This window comes from Phoca vitulina, unplaced genomic scaffold (assembly GCF_004348235.1).
Source record: "Phoca vitulina isolate PV1807 unplaced genomic scaffold, GSC_HSeal_1.0 scaffold1, whole genome shotgun sequence".
Classification (NCBI taxonomy): domain Eukaryota; kingdom Metazoa; phylum Chordata; class Mammalia; order Carnivora; family Phocidae; genus Phoca; species Phoca vitulina.
The window spans coordinates 65,924,357-65,948,914 of NW_022589704.1; the positions used below are offsets into that span (position 1 = coordinate 65,924,357).

Consider the following 24,558-nt stretch of genomic DNA (forward strand, 5'->3'; position numbering starts at 1 on the left):
GAGGCTGGGAGAGGCTGCCGCGCTCTACTCCTTCAAGCCCCGGCTTGAGAGGCCAACTACGAGCGCGCGGTCCGGGGGAGGGAAGAGTGGGAGAGGAAGCCGCGGGAAAGAACAGGCGAGCCACTGTCTCCTTCTGAAAAGAAAGTAGGAGCCCTGGGTGGGAAAAGAGGAATTAGCCCTCCCAACTTTTCTTCGCGAAAAGTTTTCCCAGGGCGTTTTGTTTGTGCAAACTCGGCCAGGGGAGCCCGGAGACGCGCTGCCGGAGTGGCGGCGGTGCTTGTGAGCCTCGCTTCTTGCCCTTCTTCTCCTCCTTCCAGCCTGGGCAGCTCCTCTCCCGCCCCAAGAGGCGCCAAATGGCTACCCAGTAAGCCCCACGGGGCGGGGGCTGCAGCGCCGCCTTCCGCCGCCGCAGCAGCGGGCGGCCACTAGGACCTGAGGCGGGGGGCCTCGCGGGCTGGGAGCCTCGGCCCGCAGGTGGGAGCGCACCCGGAGGCCGACCGGCCCGGGGCTGGGGGCTCGGGTGGGCTCTTGACGCGCGGCCCGCCCCGCTCAGGCCTCCGGTAGCGCGCGTCCCGCCCTGACCAGCCGGCCTCTCCTACTTTAGTAGTGACACGCCGCCTCGGAACTGGAGTCCGCGCCGCGCCCCGCAGGGCGATGGACAGCCGAACCCCGCGCTCGCAGGACGCCCTGGCGGCGCCCACGCCTCCCGCCGCCCCAACCCGGTAAGCCTAGAGCGCCGCGCCGAAGTTCTCCCGGGAGGGCGAGGGCAGCAAGGCCGCCGCAGCGCGTTTACCTGGCTGGCAACTCGCTGCCCTGTCAGCTGCCTGACTCACTGGCGGCGGGATTGGCAGCCGAGGAGGCTGCTTCCTCCCGGCCTCCTTGGAGGCCGCCCGAGCGCGGGGGCGAAGGGATATGGTAGTTTTGATTGCTTTTCTGCTGGGGCTGCTCTGAGTTGCCGAAGGGCAGCTGAATGCTAGGAATTGGGTGAGAAGTCCTGGAGCAAAAATTGTAACAAAGAGCCCCTTGTTTGGCGCTCTGGAAGAGCGGCGGACGATACCTGTATGTGAGCTCTTGGGAAGGGGGAAGAAAGTTTCTTTGGCTGAGGGCTGAGGCCCAGGCAGGTGAGCAGTGTCAAAGTGACTGTAAGGAAGGGGCTTTCTGCGAGCGGTGGAGGGCCGCGGGAGGGCGTACCAGCTGTCAGCCCGCATGACAGTTCCGGGACCCGGCAGGGTGAGCGCCTCTGATTGGGGGTGTGCGTGCCTGTGGCCAATTGCTGGTGCCAAAGCGTAGCGCAAAGTCAGACTGCAAACAACCATACTTTCTTTTGTGTCCTCACGTGTTTGAAGAGAGATTGGAGGGGAAGGGGCTGTCACATGGTGAGTTAATATTAAATGAAGCATGTCTTCCTGCCAGATATGCTAATAATCACCTTGCTAAGCGTTTGGGTAAACAGTAATGAGAACAGGTAGTTCTGCAAGAGATGGGGAGACCCTGAAGATAACCTTCGTCTTGGTAAACAGTGAAGGCTGTTTGGGCGCTCTTTGAGCTTCTGAAGTGGGAACCGCTTTGATGTAGTGTAACTTTTCCTACACATGTTCCCCCAACTCAGTTTCTTTTGTGATAGTTAATCTGAAGGCTCTAATGCCCTAAAGAGAACACAAATATTCCAGAAAAGAAACGTTAAGGAAAAATCGACTTTGTAACTAATGAATGAGAGTTGTGCAGTTTCCCTGACTGAAGAGTAGAGAAGTCATTTTTCCCTGGAACATGACAGGCGTTTCCTTAGAAGCAAGTCACAGCATGTTTATTCATCAGAGACCATGCGAACATTGGCAGTTGTCTAGAGGAAACATGGAAAAGTCTCAAAGCAACATGACTAATATAAAAGATATTTAGCATAATGCTTACGTAGAGGAAACATGTAGTGTATGAATTCTTTCATTTGTTCGAATTGTCTTCTCCCCTCTGCAAATAGCCCTGTTACTCTTGACTTCCGTTCCTATTTTCCCAGTGTTTTCATTGTTCAGTATTATATATTCTTCCATTTATTCTCGCATCAGGATGTGTGAGTAAAGAAATGTATTGGTAGAAAGATCTTAATCATCAAAGCATGGGCCTCTAAATGGAACAGCCGAGATATGTAAATTGAAGATGAAACTTTCAGGAATACAGAAATGTATTTGAGTGCCACAAAATAAGATAGTATTAAACCGGTGGATTTGAAAATGTATTAAGTTAAGGGACAATTAAAAAACGACAGCATATGCATATACACGAAATATACTTACTAGTGTTCAGAAATCAGTACTTTTGAGTAAAATAGGTGAGATCAGATGGCTTTGGGATGAAGGAGTGGAAAGAGCTATCTAATGATAAGCATGACTTCAGATTTCACTTTTGAGAATTTAAAGCTTAAGCGGATACATTCTTGAAAATGTACAAAACTACTTTATCTAATTCTTCAACTATGAAGAAAATACTTTTAAGGAATTTGACCCTCTCTCCAAATTTAAGGTGGGACATCTGCAAAAATGCTTCAACATCCTATCTAGAGTAACACCCTGGCTGTATCATTTTACCTTACATTCTATTTAGAGAAGTGATCAATATCTGCAAAGTATAAACAAAAAAAATGTCATCTTTCACTTTTCTATCTTGTCCCTTGGCATATCCCAAGTGCCTGTTATATTTGTTGAATATTCAGTACAGTATTGCTTTTGTTCTTTTTCTCAATCCCAAAACGTTAAACATGATTTAATTGTGGGGAAAGAAGTATCCTAGATATGGGTTTATGGGAGGTGGCAGGGAGCAATCTCAAAGTGTTACAATAAATTATTGGGTTTGGGAAGTAAATTCCTTACTATAAAACTAATTAAACCATGACTCATCACTCTAATAACCTATGAGGCCTAGTTTAGTCCTCCTTGGATATCCCTGCTGTAAGGAATCCCTCTGTAATTTTCCAAGTTTTACATTGTTGTAACAGGTCATTTTAAAGAAATCTAGTGCAACTCTATATTTTACAAATGAGAATCTGAAGCCTGGAGACACTGAGTGACTTTGCTGATGTCCCAGAACAAATGAGTGGCAAAACCTAAAGGAAACTCAGGACTTTGGTTGCCTAGTTCATTGCATTTTTTTTTTTTTTTTTTAATCTTTAACTGACCACTGTAAGATACATATAAATTTCAAAGAGTCAATTTGGGTACATTATCTTCAGAACTACTACTACTTGTGTTTTTTACTTGCCCTGAACAGATAGCCCCCCCTTTGTTTTTTAATTTATTGAAATTTAAATGTCAAAACTAAATGTAGTTAACCTTGCTTTGAGGGACCTTAATGTTTTGATTCTGAAACAAATTTTTAGGAATAGACCGGGGTAAAAAACCTACTTTATAATTTTGCAGCTTTGGAGCTATGGAGTTCATTGCAGGCATAGAAAAAATTAAATGATTTAGCAGCTACTTTTTTAAGCTATTATTTGGATGCACTGCTGGCTCTAAAATTTTACTGATTGTATAAACTGAATTCTTGTTAGCTAACACTGATTACTTAGAAGTTGACTATCTTAGCTGAGGTTGCAACATGAGAATTACCTAGGGATCTTTAAAACTAACACCCATGGTCTCACACCTGCTACCGATTCTGATTTTATTTGGCCTATGCTGGGACAAGCTGTGGAGAGGTTTTAAATGCTGCTTCAGTGATTGTAGTGTGCTATCAGATCTGAGAACCATTGATTAAGTGTCAACATCTGAGATGGAGGTGAAGCCATAAATGGAATAGGGGTTGCTATTAATCATTTTTAGGCAACTCAGGATCCTCACTTCCAGCTTTAGTTTGCTTCTTTAAAGATTCCATTTAGGTGCTTTATAGTAATATCTAAAAAAAATTGCTACTCCTTTCTGAGGAAGTATATTAACGCCACTTTGCACTTGTGGAAACCGAGGCTCTGAGAGCTAAACTAACAAACTCAGAGCCACACAACTTTAAGTGATGAAAGAGTAACAAAAACAAGATCTGATCCCCATTCCTGTGCTCTTCCTCAGTAGGCATGTTGGCACCCAATGTTTGCCACTATGGATTACTCTGAATGGCCAAAGTATTTTTATTTAGAGTGGCTTTATAAATGTCTTGCCCTGACTCTTTTAAAAATCATGTTTATATGTTTAAAAACTCCTACAAATTCTAATGCATATGAAAAACCCCAATGCCTAGGATTTAAAAGGAACTTAAATGTTTGGTTTATGTCTTCAAAATATTGAACATTTTCATGTGTTCGGGATGATATAACACATAGTTAACTGACAGCCTTCTTTTGTCATATGACAAACTACTTATTTTTGCTATTAGGTGGCTATTAAATTTATAGTATACTTTCAAATTAGGAATTTTTGATTACCAAATAAAAAAAATGAAATTAAGGTAATATTATAACTTTTTGTCCAAAGTCTAATTTCCTCTAAATGTGTTAGAGGATATTGAATAATGTTATGACCTTATTACAGTATTGAAATGCCAGGTGTATTTATATAATACACGCTTCATGTTATTGAGACAACTGCTTTCATTTAATTAGTCAAAACTTGGGAGCCCTTACGTTATATAAAACACGTTTTCTAATCACTAGGAGATTGGCTGCTGATGTTAAGAGCTTTACCAAAGAAACTCTCTTAAGTCTGCAGGAAAAGAACATGATGTTAGTATAGAAATGGTACTTTCATGTTAGCTTTAAAACATTATGTTTATGCTTCAAGCTTAATATATAATAGCTTAACTCTGATCAGCAAACTATGGCCAAGCAAAGTAAGTCCAGAAGGCTGAAATTCACCTATTTGGTTTTAATTGTAATTTGTTGTTGTTGGTAAAATGCATATAACAAGATTTATCTTAAACATTTTTAAGTGTACAGTTCAGTGGTACATTCATATTGTTGTACAGCCATTGCCACCGTCCATTTCCAGAACTCTTTTTTCATCATGTAGAACTGAAACTTCATACCTGTTAAACATAGCTCCCCCTCCTCTCTCCCCCCATCCCCTGGCAGCCATCATTCTACTTTCTGTCTCTGTGATTTTGACCACTCTAGGTAGCTTGTATAAGTGGAATCAAACAGTCTCTATTTTTTTTTTTTTTTTTTGTGATTGGCTTATTTCACTTAGCATAATGTTCTCAAAGTTCATATTGTAGCATATATCATAATTTCTTTTTTAGGGCTGAATAATATTCTACATTGTGCTTATCTGTGGATGGACACTGGGTTGCTTCCTTATTTTAGCTATTGTGAATACTGCTAGGAACATGGGTATACAGATATCTTTTTAAGACCCTGCTTTCAGTTCTTTTGAAGTAGAATTGCTGGATCAAATGGTAATGCTATTTCTAATTTTTTGAGGGCAACCATACTCTTTTCTATATTGGTTGTACTACTTTAACATTCCAACAACAGCGCACAAGGGTTGCCAACCCTTGATGCTTCCTGTTTGTTATTTTTTTTTTATTTTTTATTTTTTATTTTTTATTTTTTTATTTTTATTTTTTTTATTTTTTTTTAAAGATTTTATTTATTTATTTGACAGAGAGATAGCGAGAGCAGGAACGCAAGCAGGGGGAGTGGGAGAGGGAGAAGCAGGCCTCCCGCCGAGCAGGGAGCCCGATGTGGGACTCGATCCCAGGACCCTGGGATCATGACCTGAGCCGAAGGCAGACGCTTAACGACTGAGCCACCCAGGCGCCCCTGTTATTTTTTTTTTAAATAGTAGCCATCCTAGTGAGTGTGAGGTGGTATCTCATTGTAGTTTTGACTTGCATTTTCCTAGTGATTACTGATGTTGAGCATCATTTCATGTCCTTATTGTTTATTTGCATATCTTCTTTTGAGAAATGTCTAAGTTCTTTGCCTATTTTTTAGTTGCGTTTGCTTTTTTGGTTGAATTTTAGGAGTTTTGTATATATTCTAGATATTATTCTCTTATCCTCTGTTTCTGTAGAGTTTTACTGGCACACAGCCATACCCGCTCATTTGCCTATTGTCTATGACTGCTTTCTCATTATAGCTGAATGGTCCAGACAGAGATCATATGGCCTGCAAAGCTAAAAATATTTACCTTGGCCATATATAAAGTTTGCTGACCCTCTTGGCCTAACTTATGAAATCGATAAATGAAGTAGTGATTATTATTTAATTCAAGTTTATTTACTGGCAGGATGACTTTTAAGTATTAAACTTAGATAGAAATTGGAACAAAATGATTAATGATTAATGTTCTGTTTGCATATAACAAAATATATCTTATAGTAAGAGATTTTGCAGAGTGGTGATTAGTGATTGATTTTTTTTTTTTTTAAGTGAAGACAGGCGTGGTCCCTTGGCAAGCATTGCAGAATTTTAACATATGATATTGGAATATATTTTATTTATTTTTATTTTTATTTTTTAAATATTCTATTTATTTGAGAGAGAGAATGAGAGAGAGAGAGCACATGAGAAGGGGGAGGGTCAGAGGGAGAAGCAGACTCCCTGCTGGGCAGGGAGTCCGATGCGGGACTTGATCCTGGGATTACAGGATCATGACCTGAGCCGAAGGCAGTCGCTTAACCAACTGAGCCACCCAGGCGCCCTGGAATATATTTTAAAGAGAAGTTCTAAACTTCTGTGCTGGAGATACTTTCATGAAAAATGACTACTACATAGTTAAGATGTTTAGGAACAAAGCTGAAAGAGTTCCTATCTAGGTCTTTGAGTTTATACCTACTTTATGAGTTAAGTCAAACTGCCTTTATAATTTCTAGCAAGTGTTTTTGTTTGTTGTGAAAGATATTTCATATCTGTAAGCTTTTAGTGTTCTAACATTAGTATGATAGTTGTTGTAAGGCTTTTTTTTTTTTTTAATGACTGCTTTGCTAAATTTTTCCCCCATCTGTTACAGTAAAAATAAACTAAAAGTATGGGAGAAAGAAGTTTCCCAGGACTATTTATAAAGGGCCAAATGTCTTCAGTTTTGCATACAAACTTCCATATCTGAGGAATGAATCCCTTGGAAGAGCTTCTTAAAGACTGACTAGTCTTAAGAAAAAATAATGGAGTGAGCGTGGGTAATTTATTATTATTTTAATATAGTTTAAGTTCACAATGCTGTTTATAAATGTAAATAAGTTAAAACTACTTAATGGCTTTACACATAAACAAAGCTGTAGAGTTGAAATGTGGAGTAATTTGACAAAGTACTTTAATTGGGATGGTCATCTCAGGATTAAGACAGCAAAGAATGCCAAGGCAGGAGAAAAAGTCTATTAAGCTCAACTCCTAGAATGCTGAAAACTTGGTACTATTTGTAAGTTTTAATACATTTTAAATCGCGATAAATCCTTACGAAGGTCAGAATTTCCAGGTTTCATTGGCAATAAATTAAGGTATTTGGGTTTCCAATATGTGTTGTGCCCTATGTTGGGCAATATCCTGATTATATCCATGCTTTTTCATGCTATATAACTCTGGGATATTGCTCAGAAACAGGCCTTCAGAAATTTTGTGGGAGGAGAGCACATATACTACTGAGTCAGGTCGGTTTCTTAACTGCCCACTCTTCAGAGAAAAAATAGAGCCCCATTAAGGCTTTCAGGCTTGTGGTTATGAGGTGGTGACAATGGAGATGCTAGGGAAACAGGGAGAAGAATTGCTTCAGAATCCCTCCTTTTAATTCTCCCTGGTTACTCTTGTTCTCTCCCTGTTAGAAATACTCTGCGCATTGAAATTAGAGCTTCAGAGATAATGTAAACAATTATACATAAAGTACTGTAGTCTTCCTCCCCCTCCTTTTTCCATGGGGGGTATGTTCCATATGTTCCAGCCCCCAGTGGATGCCTGAAACTGGGGATAGTACCGAACCCTATATATACACACCGTTTTTTCCCCCCTACGCATACACACCTGTGATAAAGTTTAATTTACAAGGTGGGCACAGTAAGAGATTAACCACATAACTAATCATAAAATAGAACAGTCATAACAGTTATATGTAGCGGGCACTTTTGGGCAACAGGTTGGAGCAATGGAATGTAGAGCGGGTCCAGAGAGACCGCTTGGCTGAATACAGACAGGCCCTGCAGGGGACCCACCTCAAAATAGCCATAGGCCCTAACTAACCAATGGGCTACTTACAACCTGGCACAGTTACCAGAAAGGGAAAATTCCGTACATCCCCAAACTTCCTCACTTTCCCTCTTTAAAAGCTGCCCCTACCCCTTGCCTTCTTGCAGTCAGTCTCTCCCTGGCTGTCCTGCCCGAGGCTCCCTTGCTGCTATTCAGTAAACTTTCTCCTTTGTTCTGCCTCAGGTGAATTCTTTCACCGCGCCCAGCCACTGGCTTCCACTTGATCCTCGCCCCACATTTGGGGGCCCCCATCCGATGGGGAGAGACACCACATTATATAATATGTAATAAAAGTTATGTGAATATGGTTGGTCTCTCTCACTCCCGCATGTGCTCATGCGTGCACTCTTTATCCCCCCCCCCCCCAAAATACGGGACTGTACTCACCCTTCCAGTGATGACGTGGATGAGAGAACGCCTCCCTGAGGAGGTGAAGCGAGGTGGGTGACGCAGGCCCTGTGACGCAGGCCCTGTGACGCAGGCCCTGTGACGCAGGCCCTGTGACGCAGGGTGAGGCTACAACTGACCCTTGTGAGGATTCCTCAGAAGGGGGGTGTCGTCTGCTGACCGCTGGCAACCGAAACTGCCCAAAGCGAAACCGCTGATAATGGCGACTCCTACTGTCTGGGTTAATAGGAGAGAGGTTTTCTTCTGTAATTGCCTCAGACTTGTAGAAAATTACTTTGGACAGAATTAAGAGTGAAATGCCATATTTTGGGGGGAGGGGGATTGACTTGTGAAAATAACAAAAGTTAGTCAGAGGCGGCCCTTTGAAGTGGGGTTGAAAAAGCACCTGAATTATAATAGTTTTAGGTCCATGATATGGTTAGGTTGACTTTAAACAGGGTTGAAGGCCAGTGACATCAGAATGTATTTTTAAAATGGTAGTGTCGTTGGAAAAAGTGCTTTGTTTTTCAGTGTGATTAATTTTGGAGGATTAACACCAAGGTATGCATTCCACTGTACTTTTTAAAATTATAACATTTTACTTTGTAGCCTAATATTACAGCTTATGCACTTATACCAAGATATATTTATAAGGAAGTAGAGTTAAGATGCTGAAACCTAAATGGGACATTTATCACCAGTCCTTGAGGATTTTCATCTCTCTAACCTGCATGCACATGCACACATGCTATTATTTCTGGAGAAATGGAAGTGAGGAAATATGAGATGACCCCCAAGGGGAGTAGTGGTGACAGGAGCCAGAATTTTAACAGCTGCTACAGTTGTGTATCAGTTCAGATCTGTTGGAAAAACAGGAAATTGAGTTGCTAAATCGGAACATGGCTACCACCCTACCATTCCCATGTCTAATGGACATGCTGTAGTTTCTAGGACAAATTAAATCAACAGTGGTCAAGATAATTATAAGAGCTGCTGAATTTATTATTTCCCTTGTGCTAAAGTGGAAATGTCAGAGAGAGGAGCAACCCTTAGTTTCTCTCTTGTTCTTTTATGCCTGCCAGTCAAGTATCACTGCTTTAATAGGAAAGAGACAGGGTGACTGTCTTAAAGGACCTCCTGGTCTCAGGCAGCCCCCATATTCTCGGGCGTTCATGATTTGGTCATTTGCTGACAGCAAAACTCCTGAGTGAAGTGCCTACTAGATTATGGGCATGGTTTCTTCCAGTCTTCACTTTTATTTAAGATGTCCATTCCCAGAAAGCAGCTAGATGCTTTAATTTCAAATGAGTATCTTTTTGCTCTGCTTTAGGAGAGCAAAGCTGGAGGTGGCAGAAAAGAATTTTAGCGTATGAAAATAAACTAATTTTTTAAATTTTATGTTGTGATCCCATGCTACCAGCCTTCTATCTTCAGTTTCCTCTTTCTCTGAAAGAGGGTAGGTAATAGTTTTATTACCTGTGAACATTTCCTCCTGTAGGAAAGTTAGGTATGACTTCATTTGAATGAAAAACATGAGTGCTCTGAAAGGGGAAATAGACTGATTTTCCCCTCACATTTTAATTGGGACAAATTTTTATCTAGAACTTATTCCAACCTGTAATTTACTCCAGTTTACCATATATCATTTTTGAAATACAACCTTGTCTGAAAGGAGCAACGTCTAACTTATGTCTAATCATCTGTGATCCTGTGTGTATGTAGAAAAACATAGGAAATTCATTCTTAGATGATGCTGAGAAAATTTAGTCCTGAAGTTTGTGCTGGTATCCTTGTGAAGCCTAGGAACATGTTTCCAACTAACTTGGTAGTTATAAGTGGTATAGACTTGAATTTACTAATGAGCGTTTTTAGAGTTTTTCTTCTTTTTTTTTTTTTTAAGATTTTATTTATTTGACAGAGCACAAGCAGGGGGAGTGGCAGAGGAGAGGGAGAAGCAGGCTTCCTGCTGAGCAGGGAGCCCAGTGCAGGGCTCCATCCCAGTACCCTGGGACCATGACCTGAACTGAAGGCAGATGCTTAACCGACTGAGTGAGCCACCCAGGCATCCCTAGAGTTTTTCTAATCAAATTCAGGATTTCGTATATAAGTTGGGGATGCACCACTTAGGGATTTTCATTTTTTTGTGAATCATAGTGATTTAGGACACTAAGCAGATTATGCAAGCTCAGATTAGTGGCAATTCTAAGAGTTACCTGAAGGTGTTGAATGAAATTTGCTATTATTTTTGGTAAACCAAACCATTTATTTTTTGTATTCTTCCAGATATTGAGCACATCAAGTTGGTGGTGATCAATATTTGACTATCACGGATTTGGATTAGTTAAACTTAGGCAAGGTAGAGACCAAGTTTCTGGAACCACACAGATAATTGGAATGGTTTGAACACCAAGACACTGTTGGTATTAAAAGAACAGCCATGGGATACTAAGAAATGATGGGCTTGCTGAAGGCATACACAGCTTAGGAGGCTGGGGAGCAGTACATTGATGGCTATTTAATTCCATCTTTTACCATCTGTTGATCTTCACAGGGAATTTCATAAGATTTCCTGTCAAGAAGCAATTTTAAAAATTCTGCTGGCACTTGGCCATTTTAATAGTTAAAGGCTATCTAGAATGCCTTGCTCTCTGAATTAAACCTAGTCAAAACCTCTGCTTATTGTGCTGATGATTCATTCTGGTGTGTGGTCTGTGTGACGGGTGAGGAACCTGTCTTATTTGGGCTGAGTTGTGGATGGCTTTGCACACATTCTCTCTGTGGCCTTAGGAGTATTTCCTCAAAATGATCTTTATCAGTGCAACCCTATGTCAGACATTCTTGAGGAGTAAGAAAAGGAGGGGTGTGCTTTGCAATTGAGAATGGTGGCTTTTTTCTCCCCCTTAAACTTAATACTGCTAATTAAAAACAGTTTTCATTGATATATGCATTTTAAGCTCTAAAATGAGCTATGTCGGGGTGCCTGGGTGGCTCACTTGGTTAAGTGTCATCTAGCCCGCATCAGGCTCGCGGCTCAGCAGAGTCTGCTTCTCCCTATGCCCCTCACCCTGCTCTTGTGCGCTCTCTCTCTCAAATAATATCTTTTTTTTTTTTTTTTTTAAACAGTTCTTTTTTTTTTTTTTTTTTTAAAGATTTTATTTATTTATTTGAGAGAGTGAGAATGAAAGAGAGAGAGAGCATATGAGAGGGAGGAGGGTCAGAGGGAGAAGCAGACTCCCTGCCGAGCAGGGAGCCCGATGCGGGACTCGATCCAGGGACTCCAGGATCATGACCTGAGCCGAAGGCAGTCGCTTAACCAACTGAGCCACCCAGGCGCCCCTCAAATAATATCTTTTAAAAAAATAAAATCAGCTATGTCAAAGCGGAAAAAATTTCTGAAGTATTGTTTTGTTTTGTTTTTTTAAAGATTTTATTTATTTATTTGACAGAGAGACACAGCGAGAGAGGGAACACAAGCAGGGGGAGTGGGAGAGGGAGAAGCAGGCTCCCCGCTGAGCAGGGAGCCTGATGCGGGGCTCCATCCCAGGACCCTGGGATCATGATCTGAGCTGAAGGCAGATGCTTAATGGGACTGAGCCACCCAGGTGCCCCTGAAGTATTGGTTTTTAAAATGGGAAAATTTGAAAGAAATAGTAATACCCTGTACATATGCAATCTGATTTTTCATTTTATATTTAAATACATTAAGTGTCTCTCAGTCGTATATAGTACTCATTTACTTGAGCCCTTTGTGATCTGCTTATGCTTTTACACTACTGCTTCATGGGAAGAAATTAATTTTGTAGGTTGTGAAAGGGAATATTTCCTGATTCTTCCCCCCCCCCCCCCCCCGCCTTCTTCACCTAGCCAAGTAGATGCACTCAGTGCTAAATGGAATTGTAGAGATAATTAAGTTCTTAGTTGGGGATATAAATGAAGAAAGGAACAAGAAAATATATTCAATGAGTGGAAAAATGAAAGAACACTCTCGGGTGGTGAAAGAAAAGGCAGTGGTGTTAAATGCTAGATTTTGCTAGTTTAAGCAGTTTGAGGCTTGACATCTTTAATCTCTTGTGCTCTTATGCTCAGTTGGTAACTCCAGTTTGTGAAACACTTCTGTGATCTTAGGTTGTTACAGAGCATTTTCTGCCAAAGACCATGTATAACCTCTTCAGAAGTACCAAATATGCTTTTGGGAGGAGAGATTCTATCCAAAATATAATTCATAATTATTTTAATGTCAATAATTCTTTACATTGGTGTTTATAGGTCACACCACTTATTCATTATTTTTTAATAGGCAATATATCCAAATGGCACAAAATTCAAGAGGAATATGACCAAATAGCGAGAGACCTCTTTCTAGTCCCTTGGTTCCTGGCAGCCAGGTTTTCTCCCCAGAGGCAATCAGTGTCACCAATTCTTTCAAATCCTGGTAGGATACTGTTTATCAGTGCTGTCCAGTGGGAATATAATGGGAACCACAAATACAATTTAAAATTTTTTAGGCACTACATTAAAAAATTCAATTTAAAAGATATATTACATGATGCAAATTAACATGATTCTAGTTCTACAAAACACGAATGTTATCTTTAACAAAATATTTTGCACTGAGTCAGTTTTGAAATGTAATTATATAAAATTGAAACTTAAATTCTTAGTCACACTAGCCACATATCCAGTGCTGAAAAGCCTTATGTAATTATTGGCTAGCATATTGGAGAGTGCATCTCCTTACACTCAGGAGGAAACGAGTGTATGTATGTATATTGTTTCTCTCTTATACAAAGTTAGTGCTGCTTTGTACCTTGCTTTTTTTACTTAATCATAATAAGTTGGTAATTATTCCATTTCAGTACATAAAGGGCTCTGTTTTTTCCCCCTAGTATTATGTCTTTGTAGGGATGAACCATGACTTATATAACTAGTCCCCTATTGATGGATACTGGATTTATTCCCCCCCATACCACTCTTTGCTATTATTAGCTGGTCATTTTAACATTCTTTACACAGTTTACAATTTACTGTGCTAATACTCTTTGCTGGTATTTTTTTTTTTTTTTTCTTTCCTGGTATGTTTGATTAAGTTAACTAGATTGTGAAAACCTAGAAAGCAGAGGCCATGTTCTTGACTTCTTTTGTGTATACTGCTGGGTTTAATTGAATTTCCTGCACGTACCTAGACACCTAACGATGAGTTATTGGATTATTTGAATTTGTGTGAACCTGAGCAAGAGGTCAGTGTTGGGGATGAAGACCAGTGGATTACTTGTTCACTAGAGGGGTAAAAGCTCATTTACACAAAGCATCAAACTGAGTATTTAACATTCATTTTTGTAGCCGTTAATCAAAATGAATTGTTAAACCACCATCAAATGCTACAGCATTAAAAGAGCTGTTGTAAATCTCTTAGCACTCTATTATAAAATTCCATTCTTGGTCTGATAGGATCTTTTAGCATTATTCCCTGCAGTGGTGTTTATAAGAGAAATATGCATTTCATTAGTAGTATAAGTGAAAATTCTGAGTAATGTTTCCATCTCAAACTTAGACAAAACCAAGTGTTTGGCTATCATGGGGAGATTGTTTAACAGGACATAAGTGGTATATGGTTATATACAGCCTAAATATTCCTATTTGAATAATGGTAGCAGAGTAACATTTGATTTATAGAATATAGGTTTTGAGAATGAAGCAATTAGTCATTAATTGCATGATTAATTAGTGCATAAGAATTCCACTCATTTGTGTCAAGACCCTAAAACCTAAATTGTCAAGAGCCTTGCTATTTTGATTCAGTTATTCTACTGGTATAAGAAATTAGCCTTTTGATGTGAACAATAGTAGCTAAAGAAAAAGAACAAATATTAAAGGGTGTTTATTCCAGCTCATGAAAGAAGAGTTTGAGAATTTAAACGTATCATGAGTGGAAGAAATTAAATTGTCGAAAAATCAGTACGAGTGCTCTTTCTCCCCAGTGTTTTTGAAAGTTACATTTCAAGATGTGTACAAAACTATAAATTATAATAGAAAACAAGTTTGCTCATTTTATTTTTCTAAGAATATTTTTGGCAGCAAATCGACATTTTACATTGTCTTCAAATAAAATGAAATTCTAAGCCAGAATTAATCAGAAAAAAAAAAAAAAAAACCCTTGAAAAAGTAAAAGTTTAATGTGTGGCCAGGTGTACAGCATTCCATAAAGCATTTTAAGTGAGGCTAATTTTCTCCATTTAACTCTGCAGTCTACTTTATAGTTGTCAAGTGTGGTGAACCAGTGTGCCTTCCAGAAGCCAGAATAACACTCAGCAGGTAGCTGTTGCAGAATGGACTTGGTGACAGAGATTTGGAACCCAGTCTCTATTCTGCCACTTGTTGGCTGGGTACTTTCTCTCCCTCATTGGGCCTCCGTTTCCTCTGTGGTGGAAGAAGATAATTATACAGCATGAAAGTGTGGAAATAACACCAGCACATATCAGGCTTTCAGTTTATGCTTGTTAAATTATTAACATTACCTGCTTTTTAGGAAACAGCTTTGTGTAATGCTAACTTTGTTACTGTACTAAATGGAAACCAAGGAGCGAGAGAACGTGTCTGTTCTCATTTTTCTCTCCCAGGAAATGGAAGATGGGGTTGGTTTTCTTCATTGGTCCCCCATGAAATCTCTGTGCCAGGTGCAGGGAAGTTATTCTTGGAACACTGAATACAAAATGGGTACGAATCTTAATGAAAATCACATTCCCTTTTAGAGGAGAAAAATGCCCCCTCTGAGATTAGGAGTATGTTACCAAGGTGATTGCAATTCTGATTGTTTCCTCTCTTTGCCATTGTGGGAATTGCCTTATATTTTAGTATTTCACTTCTCTGTAAGATGAGAGTAACTCTAACTGCATTTCTTTGATTTTGTTAGGACTGATAACGTAGTGACTGAAAATTTTCTATTGTAATGTCATGTACAAGAACATCATTATTCAAAAGAGGGAATGGGAATTTGAGACGCTCTTCTAACCATAGGCTCTCACATATCGAAGAAAATCTTTTTTTACATAGTGATGACAGTGACTATCATTTAGGATGGGAGGCTAATGGGCAGCATTTGTTCTAGATTGTATAAAGCTATAGCTCTTTAGGTTCTGGTGGCAGCATGTTAGCATGGTCTGAAAGTTAACCCTACATACCCTTGACTAAAAGCCTTTATTAGAGCAAATACAATTAAATAGTCTTATTAATATTTTTCTGGATTTGCTTTTTTTTGGTAATATAGGAATATTTTTCATATTCTTGCAGATAAGTTTGGATGTCAAAAAGACTATTCAGAATTTCTTAACATAATTAAGATCAGCTTTTTCTTAGTATAATGAAAAATTTTAGACAGAATGAATTATACTTATGCATAGACTCTGCACTTGGAAAGTTTCTTGAGCATTAAGGTGTTCCCAGTAAATTTTCTTTTAAATAATGTGTTTTATAAGAGAGTAGGTAAAATAATATGGAACCTTAGTTACTTCAGGGATTGAACAAATATTTTTAAATTCAAATTTCCACTAATTAAAAGGATCAGAGTTATAGTAATTTAGGAACAATGGGTAGTGGCTTATCGGACTCTGGTCATACAAACATTGAGCATTTACTGAGCACTGACTATTCGCCAGGTACTGTGTCAAGTGCATGACAGGTGCTACTGCATTTAATGGTCATTAATCACTCTGTAAAGTAGATGTAGTTGTTATCCAGATTGTGTAGAAGACGAACTGAGGCTTACGGTGTAATTTGTCTAGGGTCACATAGCCAGGCAGTGGCAGATCTGAGTGGAACCCAGATGTCATTTGAAATCCATATGGTTTGACCACTTTGCACCTGCTCTCCTCTTCCCCACACCCTCCCCCCAGAACTCCAGGGGTGGCAAAGCCAATATAATAAATAATAGTAGGAGTGACAGTAAATGGGACTACACACTTTTTTGCCGATATTTTTCTGATTACAAAATTGACATGCTTATCATAGAATATTTGAAGGTAATAGGAATGTGTAAAGAAAAATCATCATCTAGGCTACCTGAAGAGATTACAGTTGTTAACATGATTTGAATTTTCGCATTTTCCAAGGTGCTGCCTTGCGCACAGGGAGGGGCAGAGGGAGAGAGAAAATCTTAAGTAGGCTGCATTCCGAGCATCGGAGCCCACCAGGAGGATTGAGGTCATGACCTGAGTTGAAATTATGAGTCGGAGGCTTAACCGACTGAGTCACTCAGGTGCCCTTCTAAGATACCTTCTGAATAAGATAGAAGTCAACTTGTTTCCTGTAAGAACAACTTCCATGGTCAAATAATTGTGGTTGTATGAGTTAAACAAAATTAATCTGTTTTCTTCTCTTAAAATCTCAGGGATTTTAATGTAATATACAGAATGGACTTCCAAAATGGAAACATTGAAAATAACATTTTCCGGGGCGCCTGGGTGGCTCAGTCGTTAAGTGTCTGCCTTCAGCTCAGGTCATGATCCCGGAGTCCTGGGATCGAGCCCCGCATTGGGCTCCCTGCTCGGCGGGAAGCCTGCTTCTCCCTCTCTCACTCCCCCTGCTTGTGTTCCTTCTCTCACTGTGTCTCTATCAAATAAATAAAATCTTAAAAAAAAAAAAAAAAAAAATTTTCCAAATTTGTTTATCAGAAAAACCCTGATTTATATCTTAAAACCAGTGTTCTTTCAGATATAGTTTAGGTAATGCTGTGGTGTGGATAGAATGCATCCTTCTAGACTTCTAAATGTTTGGATTTTTAACTATGTATTATTTTCATATTCTTTTTCTTCAGGATTATATGTTATTTGAGTTATTTGAAATGCACTTAAAAATGCTTTTTGTGTGGGATGCCTGGTTCGCTCAGTCGGTTAAGCGTCTGCCTTCTGCTCAGGTCATGATCCCAGAGTCCTGGGATCGAGTCCCGCATCAGGCTCCTTGCTTGGCAGGGAGTCTGCTTCTCCCTCTGCCTGCTGCTTCCCCCTGCTCGTGCTGGCTCTCTCTCTCTCTCTCTCTGACAAATAAAATCCTTAAAAAAAATCTTTAAAAAAATCTTTAAAAAAATAATGATTTTTGTGGGGCACCTGGGTGGCTCAGTTGGTTAAGCGTCCAACTTGATTTTCGGCTCAGGTCATGATCTTGTGGTTATTGGGCTCTGCCCTCAGCAGGGAGTCTGCTTGAGATTTCTCTCTCCTCTCCCTGTACCCCTTCCCCAATTCGTGCTCTCTCTCTCTAAAATAAATCTTTTAAAAAATTGCTTTTTGAAATAATTGTGCAACAAACCTTTTGCTTGCCTGTGTGTATATTTACATTTTTTTTTTTTAAATTTTCACCTGTTAGTGTTAGACATTTCGATTGTTTCCAGTGAAATCATTAACTGTGCATGATAGGGTATAAGTTTTATATTTGGGTGAATGCAGTTCCAGAACTGAGAGACTGCAAAGTCTGCAGCAGTGAGGAAACCAGTCCCAGAGTTTTTTAGTTAGAAACTGAAAGCCTTTGCAAGTTTCAGAGAAATCTGTGTGGAAGGTCCTGTGACTTGAGAAATACAGATTTTCTTAGACTTAGGATAGGGTTATGTCCCAATAAACCCATCATAAATTGAAAATATAGGAAGTCAAAAATGCATTTAATACACCTAACTTACCGAAGATCATAGCTTAGTCTAGCTTACCTTAAAGGTGCTCAGAACACTTACATTAGCCTACAGTTTGGCATAATCATGTAATACAAAGCCAGTTTTATAATAAAGTGTTGAATATCTCATGTACATTTAAGATTTATTTATTTGAGAGAGAGCGCATAAGCCTGGGGAGCAGTAGAGGGAGAGGGAGAAGAGCGGGAAGCCTGATGCCCGGCTCGATCATGACCCGAGCTGAAGGCAGATGCTTAGCCCACTGAGGCATCCCTCTCATGTAACATATTGAATACTGTACTGAAAGTGAGCAATACAATGGTTGTTAAGTGTATCAGTTCTTTACACCTGTGATCACGTGGCCGACTGGGACCTGCACTGCCCCTGCCCCACATCATTAGAGAGTATCTCTATATTGCATACCTCTAGCCTGGGAAAAGATCCAAATTCAAAATTCAAAATACGGTTTCTGCTAAGTGTGTATTGCTTCTGTACCATCATAAAGTTGAAAAGTTGGAAGTCGGGGACCATCTGTAGTCAATTATTAGAGTAAGCTGGGAAGTTGAGTGTTTGTGTGTGTAATTACCTACTTGGTTTGAAAGTACTGTATATGTTTTTTCAAATGCAGTCTGTGTGGTCCCTGGGCCAGCAGCACTGGGGGAGATCTTTGCTCTGGTCAAGGAGGATGAGGGCCGGGAATCTTGGGCTCCACTGAAGGATGAAGAAGGTGAGCTTTAGGACAGGTATGAATTTTGAGAGGGGGAGTTTTGAATTTGAATTAGTTGGGGAGGATTGGGTTTGAAGCTACTTAAGAGGTAATCAAGTGTAATAAGAATAAGGCATCTTCCTGAAAATATCAACAGCTCATTAATTTTGTTTTCATTCAACAGATACTTATTGAAAGCTTACTATGTGTCAGGTACTCACCAGGCTGGACACTGGCAGCTAATTGTATTGAAAATATTACTATATGTGGGGCTCCTGGGTGGCTCAGTTGGTTAAGCAGCTACCTTTGGCTCAGGTCATGATCCCAGGGTCCTGGGATCAAGCCCCGCGTCAGGCTCCCTGCTCAGCGGGGAGCCTGTTTCTCCCTCTCCCTCTGCCTGCCTCTCTGCCTACTTGTGCTCTCTTGCTCTCTCTCTGTCAAATAAAAAAAAAAATATTACTATATGTACATGGAAAATGTATTCATGGAATAAAATCCCTTTGGATTGAAAATATGATTCAATCTTATTAAAAATACACATCTTTGAACAATTTCCAAGGCAGTGTAAACAATACTCTCTCTGTTTTAAAATAAGGAAAGTCCAAATCTCTGAAATGCCAATTACTATGCAATTTCGGGTTTTTGGTTTTTTTTTTGTTTGTTTTTTTTGCCTTGTTTAACATCATGTCTGGTTTCTCAGATGCCTTAATGAACCTTTTCAGAATCTTTATGCAACTATAGAAATTGTAAATATCTATGTGCCCTTTCCCCAGCCCCTTAGCACTTCCCCCTGAGATTAGTTCTCATTGGACTCTGGGAAGTTGCTAGCACTGACTTTTCTCAGCCAGAACCAAGTATCAAAACTGTCTTTCTCAGCCTGGGATTATTAACGTGAGTCTGGAGAATGCTGCCCTCACTGGCGCAGTGGATTGCAAGGTCCATTGAGGTGCCAAAGGGAAAATTCTTAAAGGGAATATCCAACAACCTAGGAGGCCTGAGGATCATTGCTATGGCAGCAAGAGGTGGTTCTGGCCTATTCCTTTCGTGGCTGGGCCTTCGAGGGCCCCTGGCTCAGCAGACACAGGGCAGAGCTCCAGTTTGATCTCAGGCGACAGTGGGGGTTATTCTTCATCTGACCAGACCCCAGCAGTCACCTTTGTTGCCTTAAGCTAGTAAGTTCTCTGTGTGAAGTGACAGTCAACGACATTCTAGGAATAGTCTAGGGGCTATAGGCTTGGCATTTCAGGGAGACTTGGTGTTCAATCCTGGCTCACCCATTGAATAGTTAGGAAATTTTGGACAAATTAACTTCTGTATATCTGCTTGCTTTTTTTTTTTTTTTTTTAATCTGAAAATGAAGATACCTATCTCATAGACTCATGTCTGGGATTAATTTATACTTAAAACCATGAAATACTAATACAACTCCTTGCCTGTGATAGTAATTTTACAATTAACGATTTTGAACATCAGCATATGAAAGTTCGTAAGATTGGTTTAAGCTGCCCACGCTCAGTTTTTATTCAGTACATTAGTAGTTAATATTTGGTTAAGGATCATTGTTTCCCAAATATAAATAATGCTGTTTTGTAACTCATGAGTTCATAGAATATGATTCTTTGTAAGCAGATTTTCTGGCCCTTTACAATCATTAGAAAAGACTCTACCTGGTAGATGTGGAGATAGTGAGCACACAATGTGTATATTGTAGACCTTTATCCCTTTTTCCTCTAGGGAAAAAAAATAGCCAACTAACCACAGATGTTCTTTCGCTGAATTTTATTGTTGGCAGTGGTTCCTAATGAAAAGACCTTATCTTTGAGACCACAAGACTGTCCCTCATGTATAAGAAGACTAGATTTTTATTTTGTAACTTCCCTATCCACAGCTCAGATTCCATTCCTTTTTCAGGAAGCTGAGTAGCAGAATACAGGCCTAGACCCTCCCACTGTTGGTCACATACTTTTCACATCTGTAAACCATAATCAGCCCCTTTACATTAAAAATGGTACCTAAGATGAGACCTGCTTATGGGTTGTTTGTTGATAATACATGTCGTAAAACAAAGTGAGTCCGTTTGAATAAGTTATGCATTTCCTTTCTAAATGCTTGATGAGGTTAGCTCTTTTGACAGCACACATTCTCCTGGGTATGGAGTGCGAGGTGACATCTGCATGAAGGTGTTCTTTCTCATTGAGCCTGTTGGTGCCATATTCTTGTCATGCCGATTCATTTCCACACGGATACCCATTCAATTAAAAATTGTTAATGCCATTTCCAAAGAAAGGCAGGTTATTACTTTGGTCATAAAGAAGCAAACAGCTGCATTTTTTCTCATTAAGGTATTCTAATCAGGTTATCACTGGTCATAAACTATTGAAAATTGGTGAGAACCATCAAGGTCATAGAGAAACAATTTGTGATCATAGAAGAGGGTAGCCCACTATAGTATGTTCACATTTTGACCTGGTGTGTATTTTCTAATAAATACAAGCATTCTTACTGAGACTGGCTGCAATTTGAACAGTATGAACACTTGTCACGCATATTATCAGAGATGTAGACAGATTTTAAAGATTTGTTGAGCATTGTTGAGTTCCCTGACAGTACTTGTATATTTTATGAAATAGTGTATATTTTATGAAAATAACAGTATCTTGTTCTTTGCACTAGATTGTTCCAAATAGGGAGAGAATTCATAGTTAAAAAAAAAAAATCTAAGGGCAAAACTAGAGTTCCTACCCACTGCCCCACTCCACCACGTACCTACCTCTGAAATAACTAAAGAAAAACCTTTCCAAATATTCCATCTTTTTTTTTTTTTAAAGATTTTTTTATTTATTTTTTGACAGAGGGAGACACAGTGAGAGAGGGAACACAAGCAGGGAGAGTGGGAGAGGGAGAAGCAGGCTCCCTGCTCTGCAGGGAGCCCGATGCCGATGCGGGGCTTGATCCCAGGACCCTGGGATCATGACCTGAGCCGAAGGCAGACGCTTAACGACTGAGCCACCCAGGTGCCCCAAATATTCCTTCTTTTAAAAGTCAAGGACACACTTTAAATGAGAGTTAGTGAAAACCTGTCCTCAGGATTATACACAGTAGAAACATATCAAGTGTCTGAACAATTGTTTCCTTCTCTACTTAAAGTGCACTTTGTGTTTGACACTTTGGCACATTTCCTGACATTGCTGAGCATTCATTGCATTTTTCCAGTTTGATTAAAAAAAATTTCTACATTGTCAACCTTGATGGTTTTGTCTGATAAGGGAAAATGATTTTGATTATTTTAAATTTTTATTAGATCATTACTGAGTTTGAGAAACTCTTCAAATGTTTAATTTTCATTTGCTTTTCTCTTAAAAATTCATTTCATACTTTTGTTTCTATTTTCCTCTTACTGATTTTGTAAAAGCTCTTAATATGTATTTTACACTAAATATGTAAAACCTTTTGTGTCTTCATTCTAAATATTCCCCCTGTTTTATCATTTATCATGCAGCTTTGTTTATGGAAGCATTTTTAGTGTTCTAGTTTTATATTAGAGGCAATTCTATGTGTTTTCCTTTGCCTTGCTTAGAAATGCATGTATATTATAAGTCTTTAAAATATTCCCTTATCTTAAATTTATGATAGATTAAATATTTGACAGAAACAAACCAAAGTTTATTCTTTTGTGGTATGAGGTAGTGTCTAAATTAAAAAAAAAAAATTGCCTCAACATGATCTATTGAACAGTTGATTTGAGATGGCACCCTTATATATTAAATTTATTTTTATTCATGTGTTAGTGGGCTTTGCATTCAGCTCCATTGATTTTTCTGCTTTTCTATCCAAAATGTTTTGCTTGCAGTGTCTCTATAATATGTTTTAATGGTCTGGTAGGGTAAGTCATAATGGCCAGTGTTCTTTTTAGAAATTCTCCTGGCTGCTCTCAGGCGTTTGTTTTTTCACATTGAAGTTAGAATTGGAAATGAGAATTGATTACTTGCATTCAGTTTTCATATAAATTTCTGGGGAATTGGTATTGTAACTACCTTTGGTTGAATTTTCTCATTCAAGAACATGTCCCCAGCACTATTTTCTTTCCCTGTTGTCTCACTTCTGTCACGGAACTCGAGATTTTACCATTAGGAAGGTATGCCTTCATAGTTGCACCTGTCAAGAGCAAATCATCTTGAGGGCTACTGAATTATCCGGATGTCTTCAATGAAGTAATTTACTTTGTTAGGGTGGTATAGTGTAGTGGTTTTCAAAGTGGGTCCCCGATCAGTATCAAATGGGAACTTGATAGAAATGCAGATTTTCAGACCCCCTCCTGACCTGCTTAATCAGAAAGTGGGAGGGGGGAACCCAGCAATCTGTTTTAATAAGCCCTCCAAGTGATACTGATGAATGGGAAAGGTTGAGAACCACTGGAGTACTGGATAGAGCATAGCTTTGGAGTCATATAGTCTACAATCTCACTTTAGGTCTTTATCCCAGTGTAATTTTGGGTACGTGACTTGTATATTTAAGTCTAGATATCCTCATCTGTAATATGGGCTGTTACGAGAATTATCTATCATAAAGAGTATAGGCAATGAGTAGCAATTGTTATCAGATTGCTTCCTAATAAGGGCTATAGTAATGTACAATATGAGTTCTAGATAGTAGTGGTAGTGTGCAGGGGAATGGAGGGAAAGTCTGGAAAATAAGGGGTATTGTTGGTTTTGATGGGTTCTGGATAATGGGTGGATACCCAGGAGGGCATAAAAATGCCTGGTCTGGGGTGGTGATGATAAACACTCTGTTTTGTTCAAGGCTGGCACTTTTTAAGTGGGCAGACACAGTAGGCTACTGTTACTGAACTCCCCGGATTTCATTTTAGCAATATGTGTGGGATTAAATTATCATAGTCCCACTGTTACATTGAATAAAATAAAATTCGGACCTATTTCTCTAGTTTTAAAATCTCTATCGTAGCAAATTTCTAAGACATTGAAGGAAGGATAACTAGAATACGCAAGTGAAATAAGGATAAATACCTTCATTCAAAAGTAAAGATTAATACACAAAAGTAAATACATAGAGGGGTGCCTGGGTGGCTCAGATGGTTAAGTGTCTGCCTTTGCCTCAGGTCATGATCCCAGGGCGCTGGGATCAAGCCCCACATCGGGATTCTGGCTCAGCAGGAGGCCTGCTTCTCCCTCTCCCTCTGCCTCTCCCCCTGCTCATGCTCTTGCTCTATCTCTGTGTCCCAAATGAATAAATAAAATCTTAAAAAAAAAAAAAAGTAAATACGTAGAACCTTATCAGTCACTGGGAAACTGGAACAATGTTGATTTACTCAATGTATCAATAAGTTACTTTATGCCAGAATGTGGGCTAGGTAGAAGCCATAAAATGCTGAATATAAGTTTTAGCTATGGCTCTTGAACTGCTTATGATTGGGTGGTAGAAATTGCCAAGTGATGTGATACAGTTTATGGCAAGGCTAGGAATAAAGGCAGACATGGATGTCTGCAAGAGCCCCAAAGCTTCTTGGAAGAGGGACTTCTTGAGCTGATCTTGAAGATGCTATCACAGGAGAGATATGTAGAAAATGCTCTAAGAACTTATTCAGTGATTAGTTCTGCTTGAAGGCACTAAGGGGTCTTAACAGTGTAGGTGACTTGAAGGATAAAT

The 24,558-nt window shown here is 39.5% G+C and overlaps 1 protein-coding gene across 7 annotated transcripts in view; it reads left to right on the forward strand.

The window, feature by feature from the left end:
• Positions 1-24,558, forward strand: part of COBLL1 (cordon-bleu WH2 repeat protein like 1) — a 159,085-nt gene that overhangs the window by 183 nt on the left and 134,344 nt on the right. For 4 of the 7 annotated variants that reach the window (XM_032409219.1, XM_032409225.1, XM_032409232.1 and 1 more), the window contains exon 2: positions 605-722. In XM_032409219.1, coding sequence (XP_032265110.1) covers positions 605-722 — 118 coding nt within the window. Of the gene's footprint in view, positions 1-44; positions 145-431; positions 723-24,558 lie in introns of those variants that run through there. The other 3 variants (XM_032409244.1, XM_032409242.1, XM_032409239.1) reach the window with 3 other exon arrangements.